At 49.7% G+C, this 19,470-nt stretch overlaps 1 protein-coding gene across 2 annotated transcripts in view; it reads right to left on the bottom strand.

Annotated features, from left to right (window-relative positions):
• The window catches only part of LOC144612271 (aryl hydrocarbon receptor nuclear translocator 2-like), a 48,638-nt gene extending 35,781 nt beyond the window's left edge, over nucleotides 1-12,857 (bottom strand). For both annotated transcript variants that reach the window (XM_078431831.1, XM_078431832.1), the window contains exons 1-4: nucleotides 12,628-12,857; nucleotides 5,855-5,972; nucleotides 2,706-2,756; nucleotides 1,290-1,334 (exon numbers count right to left, since the gene is read on the bottom strand). In XM_078431831.1, coding sequence (XP_078287957.1) covers nucleotides 1,290-1,334; nucleotides 2,706-2,756; nucleotides 5,855-5,972; nucleotides 12,628-12,649 — 236 coding nt within the window. In that variant the 5' untranslated portion in view covers nucleotides 12,650-12,857. The remainder of the gene's footprint in view (nucleotides 1-1,289; nucleotides 1,335-2,705; nucleotides 2,757-5,854; nucleotides 5,973-12,627) is intronic.
• Between the last annotated feature and the right edge of the window lie 6,613 nt (nucleotides 12,858-19,470).

The following is a 19,470-nucleotide window of genomic DNA, read 5'->3' as shown; positions in this document are numbered from 1 at the left end:
CCTTCTCTGCCCACCTTCTCCCTGTAGGTAAACATCCGCTAATCCAGCTATCATTCTGGGAAATTTGGAAATTGTCCGAGTGAGGCCCAGCGCAAATTGGAGGAACAGCACCTCATATTTCGCTTGGGCAGTTTACACCCCAGCGGTATGAACATTGACTTCTCTAACTTCAGATAGTCTAGTCCCTGCTTCCCCTCCCCCTTCCCTGTTCTCCCATTAGTCTTCCTGTCTCCGACTACATTCTATCTTGGTCCCGACCCCTCCCCTTGACATCAGCCTGAAAAAGGGTCTCCACCCGAAACGCCACCCATTCCTTGTCTCCAGAGATGCTGCCCGACCCGCTGAGTTACTCCAGCATTTTGTGTCCACCTATCATTCTGGGAAACCTGTGTGGGGAAAATAACTGCAGATGCTGGTACAAATCGTAGGTATCACAAAATGCTGGAGTGGCTCAGCAGGTCAGGCAGCATCTAGGAGAGAGGGAATGGGTGACGTTTCGGGTTGAGACCCTTCTTCAGACTGATGATTCTGGGAAACCTCTTCTGCACCCTCTCCATAGCCTCCAGATCCTTCCTGCAATGGAGCCACCATAACTGGGCGTCCAGCAAAGCTGCATCACGAGTTTCTGACTCTCATACTCAACGCAAGCAAGCATACCGTATACCTTCCTTACTACTTTAGTTTAGCTTTGGGATACAGCGCGGAAAGAGGCCCTTCGGCCCACCGGGTCCGCGCCGGCCGGCGATCCCCACACATGAACACCTCCCTACACCCACTAAGGACAATTTTACAATGATACCAAGCCAATTAACGACAAATGTGTACGTCTTTGGAGTGTGGGAGGAAACCGAAGATCTTGGAGAAAACCCACGCAGGTCACGGGGAGAACGTACAAACTCCGTACATACAACACCGGTAGTCAGGATGGGACCCGGGTCTCTGGCGCTGTTAGGCAGTAGCTCTACCTCTGCGCCACCATCTATCTAGTGGTGTTGCCATTTTCAGGGAGTTATGGACTTGGACCCCAAGATCCCTCTGTACATCAGTGCTGTTAAGGGACATGCCATTAATTGTATATGTTCTCCTTACATTCAAAACCTTTCTTGTTTATTTAAACATAGTTTTCTAATTGAATAGACAATAGACAATAGGTGCAGGAGTAGGCCATTCAGCCCTTCGAGCCAGCACCGCCATTCAATGCGATCATGGCTGATCACTCTCAATCAGTACCCCGTTCCTGCCTTCTCCCCAAGAATGGCCCCAAGAACAGAAAAAAAAGTCACCAATACCTGGCAAATCTCTCTTTGTCATTGGACCCTTGGTCATCATCGCATCTAGATGTAAAAACCAAAAGTTAATTCATGTCAATCCCAAGTATCTCGGAACAGAATTATCCAACTAAGCTACTTGGCTACATAGTATATACTCCCGATTATCGGCGAGGCCAAGCGCAGGCTCGGCGATCATTTCGCTGAACACCTCCACTCGGTCCGCCTAAACCTACCTGATCTCCCGGTCGCTCAACACTTTAACTCCCCTTCCCATTCCCACACAGAAACAGGCTCTTCGGCCCATCAAGTCCGTGCCGACCAGCGATCCCCTCACATTTACACTTATCGCACACACACGAGGGACAATTTACAATTATACCAAGCCAATTAACCTACAAACCTGTACGATCTTCGGCGATCCCGGTGACAGTTCAGGGGGAGAACACAACATTCTCTGAACCTTGCATTGGATCATCAACCTAGATTGGTGAGATCATGTCTTTGAAGAGGGAGCAACTCGAATCTTCCGACTCTTATACTCCATACTAATCAAGAATCTATATATCCCCGCCTTCAAAATTTCCATTGACTTGGTCTCTTCAGCTTTCTGTGGCAAAGAATTCCACAGATTCACCACTCTCTGAATAAAGAAATTCCTTAAAGGAACGTCCTTCAATTCTGAGGCTATCACCTCTGAGAGTCCTAGACTCTCCCACGAATGGAAGCATCAATAGACAATAGGTGCAGGAGGCCATTCGGCCCTTCGAGCCAGCACCGCCATTCAATGTGATCATGGCTGATCATTCTCAATCAGTACCCCGTTCCTGCCTTCTCCCCATACCCCCTGACTCCGCTATCCTTAAGAGCTCTATCTAGCTCTCTTTTGAATGCATTCAGAGAATTGGCCTCCACTGCCTTCTGAGGCATAGAATTCCACAGATTTACAACTCTCTGACTGAAAAAGTTTTTCCTCATCTCAGTTCTAAATGGCCTACCCTTTATTCTTAAACTGTGGCCCCTTGTTCTGGACTCCCCCAACATTGGGAACATGTTTCCTGCCTCTAACGTGTCCAACCCCTTAATAATCTTATACGTTTCGATAAGATCTCCTCTCATCCTTTTTCGATAAGATCTCCTCTCATCCTCTTCACCTCCACTCTATCCAGGCCTTTCACTATTCGGTAAGTTTCAATGAGGCCCCCCCCCTCATCCTTCTAAACTCCAGCGAGTACTGGCCCAGTGCTGTCAAACGCTGATCATATGTTAACCCACTCATTCTTGTAAACCTCCTCTGGACCCTCTCCAGGGCCTGCACATCATTCCTTATAAATGGGGCCCAAAGTTGCTTATTGGATATTTGTACCAGTTGGATTGTACTATTTGGACTAATTGTATTTTGTAAAATGTAATGAATACTTGCAGAGGATTACAAACCTTGGAAACTTGCTGCACCCCTCCCCGTCATCATCGTCATCAAAATCAAGGCTGGAAAGGAGAACAAATATTTAAAGGATCGCCACAATGTATTAACAGTGGCTGGTGTAGAACAAAGGTGGAAGCAAAGATGTCACAGCTAGACTGCGTGGTGAAGATGGCTAAAGGTAGCCATTGGTTTTGACTCCACAGCCTTCTGTGGCAACGGATTCCACAGATTCACCACCCGGTTTCATAAGGGCTTAGGTGACAGGAGCGGAATTAGGCCATTTGGCCCATCAAGTCTACTCCGCCATTCAATCATGGCCCTCCTAACCCCAGACGGAAGAAGGGTCTCGATCCGAAACGTCACCCATTCCTTCTCTCCAGAGATGCTGAGTTACTCCAGCACTTTGTGGCCTTCATCGGTAAAGGCACTGAGTATAGAAGTTGGGTCATTATGTTGCAGTTGCTCAAGACGTTGGTGAGGCTGTACTTGGGAGCTAGATTTTCATTAAATTTTATTTAGAGATACAGCGCGGAATTCTTTAAATTTTATTTAGAGATACAGCACGGAAACCGAGTCCCAACGAGTCCGCGCCGCCCAGCGATCCCCGCACATTTATCACTATCCTACACACACTAGGGACAATTTTTACATTTTACCCAGTCAATTAACCTACATACCTGGACGTCTTTGGAGTGTGGGAGGAAACCGAAGATCTCGGAGAAAACCCAGCAGGTCACGGGGAGAACGTACAAACTCTGTACAGACGGCGCCCGTAGTCGGGATTGAACCCGAGTCTCAGGCACTGCCTTCGCTGTAAGGCAGCAACTCTACCGCTGCGCCACCGTGCCACATTGTCTTCAGATTGGGTTTCGTTTTAGGTGCAAACAGGCCCACCAAGTCCATGCCCACCATCGGTCACCCGTACACTATTTCTATGCTATCCCATTTTCGCACCCTACATACTAGGGGCAGTTTGCAGAAGCCAATAAACCTGCACGTTTTTGGAACGTAAGAGGAATCCGGAGCACCCGGACAAAACCCACGTGGGAGAACATACAAGTGTTTTGATAATACACTTTTACATCCGCCAAGAGTTCAGATTGAGGAAAAAAGCAGTTGGTTTTCCTACATACAGTCATAGAGTGACACAGCACGGAAACAGGCCCTTCAGCCCAACTTTCCCACACCGGCCAACATGTCATAAGGAATAGGAGTAGAATTAGGCCACTCGGCCCATCATGTCCACTCTTCCATTCAATCATAGGTGATCTATCTCTCCCTCCTAACCCCAGACTGAAGAAGGGTCTCGATCCGAAAAGTCACCCATTCCTTCTCTCCAGAGATGCTGCCTGGCCCGCTGAGTTACTCCAGCATTTTGTGTCTACCTTCTATTTAAACCAGCATCTGCGCATTGTGTTTGTAAGCTATTTGGTCCTCTGTAAAACTGCCCCTAATGTGCAGAGTAGATGAGAAAGTGGGATAACATAGAACTGGTGTGAACAGAGGCGGGGGGTGATTGATGGTCGGCGTGGACTCGGTGGGCTGAAAGATCTGTTTCCACGCTGTGTCGTTCAGTCGGGCAATCAAGAGCTGATATGTGGGCGAGGGGTGAACAGGGTTCTTTCGACGCTACGCGATTCTCAGGCCACAAGTTCACCGCAAATCAGACAAAAGTCAATTATCAAGGGAGACTGCGTGGGTTAGATCATGCACTGTTGAAAGGGTAGGCTTAAGCAACAATTTGAAAGAGAACGAGGCAAGAGAATTGAGGCCTCAACTGCCAAAGAACTAGCTGGGGCTTGCAGCACTGAGCCACAGCAGTGAGCGGAGACAATGACTCCAAGCCGAAACCAAGCAACATTATGGGGGACCCCTACCACCCCAGCAACGGACTGTTCCAGCTGCTACGGTCAGGCAAACAGAGAGGATGAGACGGAGTTTCTTCCCACAGGCCACCAGGACTGTTAACTCTCATATCACCAGGGACTAATTTAATTTACTGTATTAATTTATATTTTGTGTTAAAAAAAAATTCTATCCTGTTTTGTAATTTAACACAATCCGCAGGTGTTGCCACTTTCATTTCACTGCACATCTTGTATATGTATGTGACAAGTAAACTTGACTTGACTTGACCAAGTGTGGATTAATGGCAGGTCACTGAGGTTTAATTTAATCCTGTTTTACTGAGAACATTTACCTTTCCTTACACACTCCTACCGACATAAGTGGATAAGGAACGGCTAAAAATGTAGGATTAACTTCCAAAATATTTAGTTTAATTTAGACGTACAACGTGGAAACAGGCCCTTCAGCCCACTGAGACCAAGCTGAAAGCCACATCGAGCTGAGATTAGTTTAGTTTAGAGATACAGCACGGAAACAGGCCCTTCGGCCCGCCGAGTCCGCGCCGACCAGCGATCCCCCCATGCGCCAGTGCACGAGACAGCCCAGCTGTTGGCGGTTGTGCAGCAGAAAAGAAAAAAGAAAAAAAATCCTACACACACACTAGGGGCAATATCCAATTTCACCGAGCCAATTAACCGACAAACCTGCAGGTCTTTGGAGTGTGGGAGGAAACCGGAGCGCCCAGAGAAAACCCACGCCGGTCACGGGGAGAACGTACAGACAAGCACCCGTGTTCAGGGTCGAATCGGGCCTCTGGCGCTATGAGGCAGCAACTCGACTGCTGTGCCATCTAGAACTTGGGGGTTCTAGCTACCAATAAATAAAACAGTTCTATCTGTTAGATTTAGAGATACAGCGCAGAAACAGGCCCTTCGGCCCACCGGGTCCGCGCCGCCCAGCGATCCCCGCACACTAACACTATCCTACACCCACTAGGGACAATTTTTACATTTTCCCAGCCAATTAACCTACATACCTGTACGTCTTTGGAGTGCGGGAGGAAACCGAAGATCTCGGAAAAAACCCACGCAGGTCACGGGGAGAACGTACAAATTCCGTACAGACGGCGCCCGTAGTCAGGATCGAACCTGAGTCTCCGGCGCTACATTCGCTGTAAGGCAGCAACTCTACCGCTGCGCCACCGTGCCGCCCGGGGTACCCAATTCCTTGGGACGCATCCTTACAACTGACAGGTGCGAGTCATTCAATGGGGACAGTCTTCTCGAATGTCGCAGAGACCAAATCTCCTTACCCTGAGCATCTCTTGGGTGCTCGGGACATGATGCCCCCACCGTCCTGGGATTGAGCCGCAGATCCAGCGTTGCAATCCACAGACAGCGGCCCCCCGATCTCCGAAGCCATCTCTACAACTGGAGAAAGAAAAATGGCAATGAAAACATTTAAAGGTGGCTCGGTAGCGCAGTGGGAGTGTTGCTGCCTTACAGGGCCAGATTCGACCCTGGCTACTTTTTTTTTTAATATAAAAGTTTTATTCCAAAGAAAAACATACAAACATACAAAGTGAAATGTGATCAAACAAAAGCCGCCTGTATCGGCAGTTTACAAAATAAACAATTTTCACGTTAAAATCCCGCCATCCCTGTCAACAATACATTCGACCCCCCGCGCGGCGACCAGCGTTCACGGAAGGCCTCCAGAGTCCCCGTGGACACCGCGTGTTCCCTCTCCAGGAACACGCGTGCACGGACGTAAGCCCGGATCAGGGGCAGGCAGTCGACCTCTGTGAGGCCGTCGACTAACCGCTGCCAGGCCCAGGAGCAGACCGACAGGGAGACCCCCTCCTCCCTCCCGACCCTCCCCCCTCTATACCGGCTGCCCAAAAATTAAAAGCGTAGGGCTAAAATGGAGCCAGAACTTGAGGAGCAGCCCCTTCAGATCAACCCTGACTACGGGTGCTGTCTGCTCGGAGTTTGCAAGTTCTCCCCGTGACCTGCGTGGGTTTCACCGGGTGCTCCGGTTTCCTCCCGCACTCCAAAGATGTGCAGGTTTGCAGGCTTGGTATAATTGTAAATTGTCCCCAGTGTGCTAGTGTAAAGGGGATCGCTGGTCGACGCGGGCTCGGTGGGCCGAAGGGTCTGTTTCCGGCATTGTATCTCTAAAATAAACTCGGGCATAAATCAATCAAGCTGACCACGGGATTTCGGGATGGAGCAGACACAGGGAGACTGAGCCAGAATCTCTGAACATCCACAATTTGTTTTCTCATCGCCACTACACACATCCTATCTTGAATTAAAAGAGACGTGGGTTGCCTTGGTAACAGGACTGTGATCAAAACTCTCCATTGGACCAACCACTGTTACTGCAGCAACAACAGGGAAGCTCTCTTTCCAAAAAAAAGGCAGAATCAAATCCTGCCCTCAGCAAACTTTTGTCTCAAACAACAACAGCAAAACCCCCATTTATATTTAACGATTTTAACGGTACATTCAGCTCCCCGGCAGCAAAGGCATTTTCACGATCTTCTCTTAGAAACCATAGAGGTGTGTGTCTGCTGAAGATAGAGGAGTCGTACAGCACAGGGGACAGGCCCTTCGGCCCAACTCACCCGTGCTGACCATCTAAGCTAGACTGAAGAAGTGGTCTCGACTCGAAACGTCATCCATTCCTCCTCTCCAGAGATGCTGCCTGTCCCGCTGAGTTAGTTTAGTTTAGAGATACAGCGATCCCAGTACACTGACCTACACACAACACGAGGGACCATTTGCATTTACACCAAGCCAATTAACCTACAGGTCAGCACGTCTTTGGATTGTGGGAGGAAACCGAAGATCTCGGAGAAAACCCACGCAGAGTGCACCTCACACCTGACCAAAATCGCTCAAAGGGGAATGTGGCTTAAACACTTGTTTTAGTGCAAATTTACAATGACAGAATTGTTGCTAGCCAGAGGACACAGTTCAAAGGATTCCGCCCAATATTCGGGCAGCACGGTGGCGCAGCGGTAGAGACCCGGGTTCGATCCTGACTGCGGTCGCGGTCCGTACGGAGTTTGGACGTTCTCCCCGTGACCTACGAGCTGCCAGAAGAGGTAGTTGAGGCAGGGACAAAAACAACGTTTAAAAAGCATTGGCACTGGTACATGAATGGGATAGGTTTAGAGCAGCAGTTTCTCAACCTTTTTACCCTTGTGGAACCCTTGAAATAATTTTCATGTCTCAGGGAACTCCTACATAAAAATTATTATATATCTTTATCAATCTCTTTCTTTCTGTTTCATAAACTTAAAGTTCATAAGGCCAACACAATATATTTTTCTGATAACTGGTTTAAGCAAAAAAAACGTACGTTTTTCTCAAGTTTATTGACAATACCAAACATAAAAATGGCTGAAAAGTACATTTACGTATGATTAGCCTATTTATCACTATTTCTCGCGGAACCCCTAGCAACCCCAGTTGAGAAACACTGGTTTAGAGTGAAATATGCATTTCACTGCACATCTTGTATGTGTATGTGACAAATAAACTTGACTTGACTTGATGGCCCAAACGTAGGCACGTGAGTGAGACTAGTGTAGATGGGGCAAGTGGGTCGGCGTTGAAGGGCCTGCTCAATGACTCTATGACTCGAAAGCAAAAATAAAAGATTAAGGGGAAAAGAAGTGAAATACTTCTTCACTGTCTGACACTGAAGTGCCACAGGTTCAAATCGATTTATTCACAAAATGCTGGAGTAATGCTGGAGTCCAGCATTTTGTGAATAAATCGATTTGTACCAGCATCTGCAGTTATTTTCTTATATTATGCCACAGGTTCAAAGACGGATTGCTTCCATTCTCAATTTGAGAAGTCAGAGCTAGCTGAAGAACCTCAGCAAGTGCAGAGAACTGCTTGTTTTTACGATAAATTACTACAATAACTTTAGTTTATTTTGTTTTGTTTAGAGATACCTGGATAGAGTGGTTTAGAGATACAGCGTAGAAAGAAGCCCTTCGGCCCACCGAGTCCGCACCGACCAGCGATCCCCCGCACACTAACACCATCCGACACACACTATGGACAATTTACATTTCTACCAAGCCAATTAACCTACAAACCTGTACGTCTTTGGAGTGTGGGAGGAAATCGAAGATCTTTGAGAAAACCCACGCAGGTCACTGGTGAAACGTACAAACTCCGTACAGACGGCACCCGTATTCAGGATGGAACGCGGGTCTCTGGCGCAGTAAGGCAGTAGCTATACCGCCACGCCACCATGCCACCCCTAACTGTTCAGTCTTTGCATCCATACTTGGAATTCCATAAAGGGGAGCCAGCATCTACAGTTCCCTGTGTACTGGTGGCACAATGGTGCAGCGATAGAGTTGTTGCCCTACAGCACCAGGACCTGGGTTCAAACCTGACTACGGGTACTGTCTTTACAGAGTTTGTCATTTCTCCCCATGACCTGCGTGGGTTTTCTTTGGGTTCTTCCCCCGCTCCAAGGACGTGCAGGTTTGTAGGCTGATTGGCTTGCTAAAATTGTAAACTGTCCCTACATGTAGGTAGGATAGTGTTAGTGTGCGGGGTGATCGATGATCGACGTGGACTCGGTGGGCTGAAGGGCCTGTTTTCCCACTGTAGCTCTAAACTATACTATGCAGAGCAGCCATTGAAAGGCCTGGATAGAGTGGATGTGGAGAGTAGACACAAAATGCTGGAGTAACTCAGTAGGTCAGGCAGCATCTCGGGAGAGAAGGAATGGGTGACGTTTCGGGTCGAGATCCTTCTTCAGATTACTTCAGATTCTTCAGTTACTTCAGCATTTTGTGTCTCCCTTCGATTTAAACCAGCGTCTGCAGTTCTTTTCCTACACATGTGGACGTGGAGAGGATGTTTCCACTAGTGGGCGAGTCTAGGACCAGAGTGCACAGCCTCAAAATTAAAGGACGTAGCTTCAGAAAGGAAACGAGGAGGAATTTCTTTAGTCAGAAGGTGATGAATCTGTGGAATTCATTGCCACAGAACGCTGGGTATTTTAAAGACAGAGATTGACAGAATCTTGATTAGTACGGGTGTTAAGGGGCAGGGGTTCCCAACTTTTTTCACCCGTTTACCCCTGGCAACTTTTCGAAAGTAAATTTACCCCCATCCTGTTTAGTTCAGTAACTTAAGTTTACCATAATAAAGCAACCGACAAAGGGGAAATTTATACAGTTTTTAACGTTATTATTTTAAGTTCAAATAACAATAATGGTCGGCAAAATTTATCCCAGGTTGGGAACCCTTGGTTTAAAGGAAGAAGGCAGGAAGTGGGGGGGGGGGAAGGGGGAGGAATGTGGATAAGGGGGGTTGATGGAGAGGGGGAGGGGGTGCGGGGAGGCGGAGGGGGTGCGGAGTGGAGGGGGGTTGAGGGGGAGTGGGAGGTGGGAGAGGGAGGGGATTAGGAATTTGGATAAGGGAGGTTGAGGGGGATGGAGAGGGGGAAGGGGAAGTGGGGAGGGGGAGGCGATGGGGAGGGATGGAGAGGAGAGGAGAGGGGAGGGGAGGGGGGAGGAATGTGGATAAGGGGGGTTGAGGGGATGGAGGGGGGTTGAGAGGATGGAAAGGGGGAAGGGAGGGGGTGGAAGGGTTGGGGGGAGGGAGGGGAGGAATTTGGATAAGGGGGGTTGAGGGGGATGGGGTGGGGAGGAGGAGGAGGAGGAGGAGGAGATGCGGGGGGGGGGAGGAAGGGGGGGAGGGTGATGGGGGGGAGGAGGGTGATGGGGAGGGGGGGGGGAGAGGAGAGTCAAGTCAAGTCAATTTTATTTGTATAGCACATTTAAACACAACCCACGTTGACCAAAGTGCTGTACATCAGTTCAGATACTAAAAGAGGGGAGGTGGAGAGGTGGGGAAGAGGTGGAGAGGAGGTGAGGAGGAGAGGAGGTGAGGACGGAGAGGAGGTGAGGACAGAGAGGAGGTGAGGACGGAGGGGGGGGCGGAGACGGAGGGGGGGAGAGGACGGAAGGGGGGGAGGACGGAGGGGGGTGGACGGAGGGGGAGAGGACGGAGGGGGAGAGGACGGAGGACGGAGGGGGGGAGGACGGAGGGGGGGAGGACGGAGGACAGAGGGGGGGAGGACGGAGGGGGAGGACGGAGGGGAGGAGGACGGAGGGGAGGAAGAGAGGGGGAGGAGAGGAGAGGAGGGGGGGAGGAGAGAGGGGGAGAGGAGAGAGGGGGAGAGGAGAGAGGGGGAGAGGAGAGAGGGGGAGAGGAGAGAGGGGGAGAGGAGAGAGGGGGAGAGGAGAGAGGGGGAGAGGAGAGAGGGGGAGAGGAGAGAGGGGGGAGGAGAGAGGGGGGGAGGAGAGAGGGGGAGAGGAGAGAGGGGGAGAGGAGAGAGGGGGAGAGGAGAGAGGGGGAGAGGAGAGAGGGGGAGAGGAGAGAGGGGGAGAGGAGAGAGAGGGAGAGGAGAGAGGGGGAGAGGAGAGAGGGGGAGAGGAGAGAGGGAGGAGGAGAGGAGAGAGGGAGGAGGAGAGGAGAGAGGGAGGAGGAGAGGAGAGAGGGAGGAGGAGAGAGGGAGGAGGAGAGGAGAGAGGGAGGAGGAGAGGAGAGAGGGAGGAGGAGAGGAGAGAGGGAGGAGGAGAGGAGAGGGGGAGAGGACAGAGGGGGGAGGAGAGAGGGCGCTCCACTAATGCAGGAGAGGTTTGGGCCCCAACAGGTCCACTTGGTCTAGTTAACTCTAACTCTCTCTCGAACCCCCATAACTGAAGAAGTTTTGGGGGGAAAAAAAATGTCAGGCAGCAGACAACATCACCCTCACTGGCGGGAGGGCAGAGCCCCAGCGGGACATGTATGTTTACATAGGAAATGCCCCCCATTACAATCAAAGTTGAGGCCAAAAGAGAAGTAACAACGACGATTACTGTGAGGAGGATGCTAGGAGGCTGCAACCTGACTTAGATAGGTTAGGTGAGTGGGCAAATGCATGGCAGATGCAGTATAATGTGGATAAATGTGAGGTTATCCACTTTGACGGCAAGATCAGGAAAGCAGACTATTATCTGAATGGTGGCCGATTAGGAGAAGGGGAGATGCAACGAGACCTGGGTGTCGTGGTGCACCAGTCATTGAAAGTAGGCATGCAGGTGCAGCAGGCAGTGAAGAAAGCGAATGGTATGTTGGCATTCATAGCGAGGGGATTTGAGTATAGGAGCAGGGAGGTTCTGCTGCAGTTGTACAGGGCATTGGTGAGACTGCACCTGGAGTATTGCGTACAGTTTTGGTCTCCTAATCTGAGGAAAGACATTCTTGCCACAGAGGGAGTACAGAGAAGGTTGACCAGATTGATCCCTGGGATGTCAGGACTTTCATATGAAGAAAGACTGGATAGACTCGGCTTGTACTCGCTGGAATTTAGAAGACTGAGGGGGGATCTTATAGAAACTTACAAAATTCTTAAGGGGTTGGACAGGCTAGATGCGGGAAGATTGTTCCCGATGTTGGGGAAGTCCAGAACAAGGGGGGTCACACAGTTTAAGGATAAGGGGGAAGTCTTTTAGGACCGAGTTGTTTTTCACACAGAGAGTGGTGAATCTGTGGAATTCTCTGCCACAAGTCAAGTCAAGTCAATTTTATTTGTATAGCACATTTAAAAACAACCCACGTTGACCAAAGTGCTGTACATCTGATTAGGTACTAAGGGGGGGAAAAAAATGAAACATACAGTAGGATCTCTAGGTGAGCGACGACAGTTGAGGCCAGTTCATTGGCTATAATTAAGAGGGAGTTAGATGTGGCCCTTGTGGCTAAAGGGATCAGGGGGTATGGAGAGAAGGCAGGTACGGGATACTGAGTTGGATGATCAGCCATGATCACATTGAATGGCGGTGCGTACAGGCTCGAAGGGCCGAATGGCCTACTCCTGCACCTATTTTTTTTATGTTTCTATGTTTCTACTGTCGAGTGCAGCGACGGCAGGAGTTATATTTATAGTATTAACGTTGCACGCGTCCGGAATACGTCGGCGTTTTGACTGGTTTCGGCGGTTGAGGCCTACACGTCGGCCTGCAGCCCCGGCCTCCATTTTGAGGCAGACACTCACCCGGGTTGACAGCGGCGGCCATCGATGGGCGGGCGGCGGCGGTGGCGGCGCTCGTCGCCTCCTCCTCCCGTCCGCTGGAGGAGGAGGAGGAGGTGCATTCGCCGGCGGGGTTGCTGCTGCTGCTGCTGTTGCTGCTGCTCCGGGGCTGCCGTGCGGGCGTGGAGAAGGTGAAGGAAAAGGCCTCCGCCGCTGCTGCTGAAGCTCAGACAAAATGGAGGCCACTCGCTACGGCGCAACCAAACCTGCTGGGGATCTCCTCCCCCCCCCCCCCCCCCTTCCTCCCACTCTCATACAAACTTGCTAGCACTTTTTTGGGCCTTCCCTGGTTGACACCAAAGATGGACACAAAGTGCTGGAGTTACTCAGCAAAGGTCAGGCAGCATCTCTGGAGAACATGGATAAAAGGTGACTTGTGTAGGACATGGATAGTGGGTTACTTGGGTAAGAAGGAACTGCAGATGGTTGACACCAAAGATAGACACAAAGTGCTAGAGTTACTCACCAAAGGTCAGGCAGCATCTCTGGAGAACATGGATAAAAGGTGACTTGTGTAGGATATGGATAATAGGTGACTTGTGTAGGACATGGATAATAGGTGACTTGTGTAGGACATGGATAATAGGTTACTTGGGTAAGAAGGAACTGCAGATGGTTGACACCAAAGATAGACACAAAATGCTGGAGTTACTCAGCAAAGGTCAGGCTGCATCTCTGGAGAACATGGACAATAGGTGACTTGTGTAGGACATGGATAATAGTCTATTATCCATGTCCGACACAAGTCACCTAATATCCATGTCCTACACAAGTCACCTATTATCCATGTCCTACATAAGTCACCTATTGTCCATGTCCTACACAAGTCATCTATTAAATAGGACATTGATAATAGGTTACTGGGGTAAGAAGGAACTGCAGATGGTTGACACGAAAGATAGACGTAAAATGCTGGAGTTACTCAGCAGGTCAGGCAGCATCTCTGGAGAACATGGATAATAGGTGACTTGTGTAGGACATGGATAATAGGTGACTTGTGTAGGACATGGATAATAGGTGACTTGTGTAGGACATGGATAATAGGTGACTTGTGTACGACATGGATAATAGGTGACTTGGGTAAGAAGGAACTGCAGATGGTTGACACCAAAGATAGACACAAAATGATGGAGTTACTCAGCAGGTCAGGCAGCATCTCTGGAGAACATGGACAATAGGTGACTGGTGACTTGTGTAGGACATGGATATTAGGTGACTTGTGCAGGAAGGAACGGCAGATGGTTGACACCAAAGATAGACACAAAGTGCCGGAGTTACTCATTAGGCCAGGCTGCATCTCTGGAGAACATGGATAATACGTGACTTGTGTACGACATGGATAATAGGTGACTTGTGACTTCCGTAGAACATGGATAATAGGTGACTGGTGACTTGCGTAAGACATGGATAATAGGTGACTTGTGTAGGACATGGATAGTGGGTTACTTGGGTAAGAAGGAACTACAGATGGTTGACACCAAAGATAGACACAAAATGCTGGAGTTACTCAACAGGCCAGGCAGCATCTCTGGAGAACATGGACAATAGGTGACTGGTGACTTGTGTAGGACATGGATATTAGGTGACTTGTGCAGGAAGGAACGGCAGATGGTTGACACCAAAGATAGACACAAAGTGCTGGAGTTACTCAACAGGTCAGGCAGCATCTCTGGAGAACATGGATAATAGGTGACTTGTGTAGGACATGGATAATAGTCTATTATCCATGTCCGACACAAGTCACCTATTATCCATGTCCTACACAAGTCACCTATTATCCATGTCCTACACATGTCACCTATTATCCATGTCGCACACAAGTCACCTATTATCCATGTCGTACACAAGTCATCTATTAAATAGGACATGGATAATAGGTTACTTGGGTAAGAAGGAACTGCAGATGGTTGACACCAAAGATAGACACAAAATGCTGGAGTTACTCAGCAAAGGTCAGGCAGCATCTCTGGAGAACATGGATAATAGGTGACTTGTGTACGACATGGATAATAGGTGACTTGTGTACGACATGGATAATAGGTGACTTGTGTACGACATGGATAACAGGTGACTTGTGTACGACATGGATAATAGGTGATTTGAATACGACATGGATAATAGGTGACTTGTGTAGGACATGGATAAAGGTGACTTGGGTAAGACGGAACTGCAGCTGGTTGACACCAAAGATAGACACAAAGTGCTAGAGTTACTCACCAAAGGTCAGGCAGCATCTCTGGAGAACATGGATAAAAGGTGACTTGTGTAGGACATGGATAAAAGGTGACTTGTGTAGGATATGGATAATAGGTGACTTGTGTAGGACATGGATAATAGGTTACTTGGGTAAGAAGGAACTGCAGATGGTTGACACCAAAGATAGACACAAAATGATGGAGTTACTCAGCAGGCCAGGCAGCATCTCTGGAGAACATGGACAATAGGTGACTGGTGACTTGTGTAGGACATGGATATTAGGTGACTTGTGCAGGAAGGAACGGCAGATGGTTGACACCAAAGATAGACACAAAGTGCTGGAGTTACTCAACAGGTCAGGCAGCATCTCTGGAGAACATGGATAATAGGTGACTGATGACTTGTGTAGGACATGGAGAACAGGTGACTTGTGTAGGAAGGAACTGCAGATGGTTGACACCAAAGATAGACACAAAGTGCCGGAGTTACTCATTAGGCCAGGCTGCATCTCTGGAGAACATGGATAATACGTGACTTGTGTACGACATGGATAATAGGTGACTTGTGACTTCCGTAGAACATGGATAATAGGTGACTTGTGTAGGACATGGATAGTGGGTTACTTGGGTAAGAAGGAACTACAGATGGTTGACACCAAAGATAGACACAAAATGCTGGAGTTACTCAACAGGTCAGGCAGCATCTCTGGAGAACATGGACAATAGGTGACTGGTGACTTGTGCAGGACATGGATATTAACTGACTTGTGCAGGAAGGAACAGCAGATGGTTGACACCAAAGATAGATACAAAGTCCTGGAGTTACTCAGCAGGTCAAGCAGCATCTCTGGAGAACATGGACAATAGGTGACTGGTGACTTGTGTAGGACATGGATAATAGGTGACTTGTGTCGGACATGGATAATAGGTGACTTGTGCAGGAAGGAACTGCAGATGCCAGTTGACACCAAAGATTGACACTAAGTGCTGGAGTTACTCAACAGGTCAGGCAGTATCTCTGGAGAACATGGATAGGCGACTTGTGCTGGAAGGTACTGCAGATGCTGATTTACACCGAAGATAGATACAAGGCGGCACGGTGGCGCAGCGGTAGAGTTGCTGCTTTACAGCGAATGCAGCGCCGGAGACTCAGGTTCGATCCTGACTACGGGTGCTGCACTGTAAGGAGTTTGTACGTTCTCCCCGTGACCTGCGTGGGTTTTCTCCGAGATCTTCGGTTTCCTCCCACACTCCAAAGACGTGCGGGTATGTAGGTTAATTGGCTTGGTAAAATGTAAAAATTGTCCCTAGTGGGTGTAGGATAGTGTTAATGTGCGGGGATCACTGGGCGTCACGGACTTGGTGGGCCGAAAAAAGGCCTGTTTCCGGCTGTATATATATGATATGATATGAAAATACTGGAGTAGCTCAGCAGGACAGGCAGCATCTCCGGAGAGAAGGAATGGGTGACATTGTGGGTCGAGACTGAACCATTCTACATTTGAATTCAATAATGAACCATTCTATCTTTACCCGATCATCGTGCCCTTTGATCTGTGCTTTCACATTTCTTGAGTCCTCGATGCAGGCTCTGCTTTGTTCTGTATCTTTCCATTAGGGTTGTAAACTGTCCCGTATTAGCCGGGACATCCCGTATTTTGGGCTAAATTGGTTTGTCCCGAATTAGGCTCGGACGGACGCTGTAGCAACCCGCCTCCGGGCCCGGGCGGCCACCATTGGTGGAGCGGGAGCACGTGGCCACTGGCTGGGTGAGGTCACGCGGGGCGGTGACGTCACCCTTTGTCCCTTATTTGAGAGTGAGATAGTTGGCAATCCAACTTCCCATACCTCCTGTGTCCCCCTCCCTGACTCTTAGTCTGAAGAAGGGTCTCGACCCGAAACATCACCTATTCCGTTTCTCTGGAGATGCTGCCTGACCCGCCGAGTTACTCCAGTACTTTCTGTCTTTCTTCGGTGTAAACCAGCATCTGCAGTTCCTTCCTGCCCATTTTGCGTGCCACAATAAAATGTTTTGCAACTTTAAGAAGCCACCCAAAGAAAGATTAGTCACACCACTAGTGGAGGGTGGAATTCTATCTAGATATTTTGCAGAGGAAGTTCTCTGTTATAGTTTTCTCAGCCATTTGGGCATGTTTTATAATTACAGTTTACAGTTCAGTTTATTGTCACGTGTACCGAGGTACAGTGAAAAGCTTTTGATATGTGCTATCCCCAGTAAGTGGGAAAGACAATGCATGATTACAATCGAGCCATTCACAGTGTATAGATACACAAAGATAGACACAAAAAGCTGGAGTAACTCAGCGGGACAGGCAGCATTAGGGGCATTTGGGGCTAAATTGGTTTGTCCCGTAAAGGAAGGCCCTTGTCCTGTATTAGGCCCGGGGGGCGCTGTTGGCCCGGACATTGTAGGCCCGGACATTGTAGGCCCGGACATTGTAGGCCCGGACACTGTAGGCCCGGACACTAGGCCCGGACACTGTAGGCCCGGACACTGTAGGTCCAGACAGTGTAGGCTCGGAGGCCCGGGAGCCGCCTAACGGTGGTTGCATAGCAACCCGCCTCCCGGCCTGGGTGGGTGGTGCGGGAGCATGTGGCCGCTGGCTGGGTGAGGTCACGTGGGGCACGGGGCAGTGACGTCACCTTGGCCCTTATTTGGGAGTGCGATATTTGGCACCCCTAGGCAGCATCTCTGGAGAGAAGGAATGGGTGACGTTTCGGGTCGAGACCCTTCTTCAGACTGGTTAGAGATAAGGGAAACAAGAGATATAGAAGAACAATGAGGTGAGATGAAGAGCAACTTCAGGAGATGCAACACCTGTCCCTTTACCTCCCCCCTCAACTCCATCCAAGACCCAAACAGTCTTTCCAGGTGAGGCAGAGGTTCACCTGCACCTCCTCCAACTTCATCTATTGTATCCGCTGCTCTAGATGTCAACTTCTTTACATCGGCGAAACCAAACGCAGGCTCGGCGATCGTTTCGCTCAACACCTTCACTCAGTCCGCATTAACCAACCTGATCTCCCGGTGGCTGAGCACTTCAACTCCCCCTCCCACTCCCAGTCTGACCTTTCTGTCATGGGCCTCCTCCAGTGCCATAGTGAGACCCACCGGAAATTGGAGGAACAGCACCTCATATTTCGCTTGGGCAGCTTGCAGCCCAGTGGTATGAACATTGACTTCTCCCACTTTAGATAGTTCCTCTGTCCCTCTCTTCCCCCGCCCCCTTCCCAGTTCTCCCTCTATCTTCCTGTCTCCACCTATATCCTTCCTTTGTCCCGCCCTCTGACATCAGTCTGAAGAAGGGTCTCGACCCGAAACGTCACCCATACCTTCTCTCCTGAGATGCTGCCTGACCCGCTGAGTTACTCCAGCATTTTGTGAATAAATGCCTGAGAGAGAACAATATTCATACCGCTGGGCTGCAAGCTGCCCACGCGAATATACGTTACAATGTGTGCCAAAATGGCGGCGCTGCCATAGCAGCTGCGGCTTACCTGCGGTCCATTTGTCTTTGTGTTTTTGTTGTTTTTTTTGTCTTAATTGTAGTTGTGATGTGGTGTTTTTGTGTTTGTGTACTGTGTGTGTATGTGGGGGGGGACTGTAAAATTGTAAATATGTGTCCCTTCCGAACGGAGACCCGACCTTTGTTTTCTGGGCGGTGTCTCCGTTCCTGCTGCGGCCCAACCATCGGCCCAACTCCTGGAGCTGGCGGCCTCCAGGGCTCCGGTTCGCAGAGCCCGCGGATCGGACTAACCATCACCGGAGCCGGCCGTCTTCGGAGGCTGCGGGAGCGGCTGCAACTCGCCTTAGGCTCGGGCCGCGTGGATGCCGACATCAGGAGCTCCGGCAGCGGCAGCGTGTTCGCCCGCCCCGGGTCGCGGGGCATGGGTCGCGGACATTTCACCGTCCGGCGCGGCCTAAGATAGGCCGCGGGATATTTCTCTGCTGGGCGGGGGCTTCAATGTCGGGAGCCACGACCGCCCCGACGTGCAGCAACAGCGGCAGCAGCAGCGTGTTCGCCCGCCCCGGATCGGACTTATCATCGGCGGAGCCGGCCGTCTTCGGAGGCTGCGGGAGCGGCTGCGACTCGCCTTAGGCTCGGCCCGCTGCGGACCGTCCGGCGCGGCCTGCAACCACAACAACCTGACCGCGGGAGAGGACAGCAGGAGAAGGGAAAAGACATTGTGGCCTTCCATCACAGTGAGGAGAGGACTGGAGGAGACTCACTGTCATGGATGTTTTCTTGATGGATGTTTCTTTTGTGTGTTTTGGGGGTTGTGTAATTTTAATGCCTATTTTGATGCTTTTGTTGTTGAACTGTGGGTGACTGAATTTCGTCCAATTTGGATTACAATAAAGCTATCTTGAATCTTGAATCTTGTATGGAAAAACGTTTAGTGCAAGGTAAAGCCGGCAAAGTCCAATCAAGGATAGTCCGAGGGTCTATCTAGTGAGGTTGATAGCAGTTCAGGACCACTCTATTACCACTTAAAAATAAATTTTTCACATTCTGGTGAATACATTTCCTCTGTAACCTCCAGGGTGTCCCACAACTCTTTACAATCAATGAAAGATTCTTTGAACTTT

This window comes from Rhinoraja longicauda, chromosome 44 (genome assembly GCF_053455715.1).
Source record: "Rhinoraja longicauda isolate Sanriku21f chromosome 44, sRhiLon1.1, whole genome shotgun sequence".
In the NCBI taxonomy this organism is placed as follows: Eukaryota; Metazoa; Chordata; class Chondrichthyes; order Rajiformes; family Arhynchobatidae; genus Rhinoraja; species Rhinoraja longicauda.
Note: the sequence above shows the minus strand (reverse complement) of the source record. Positions and strands in the feature narration are given on the sequence as shown.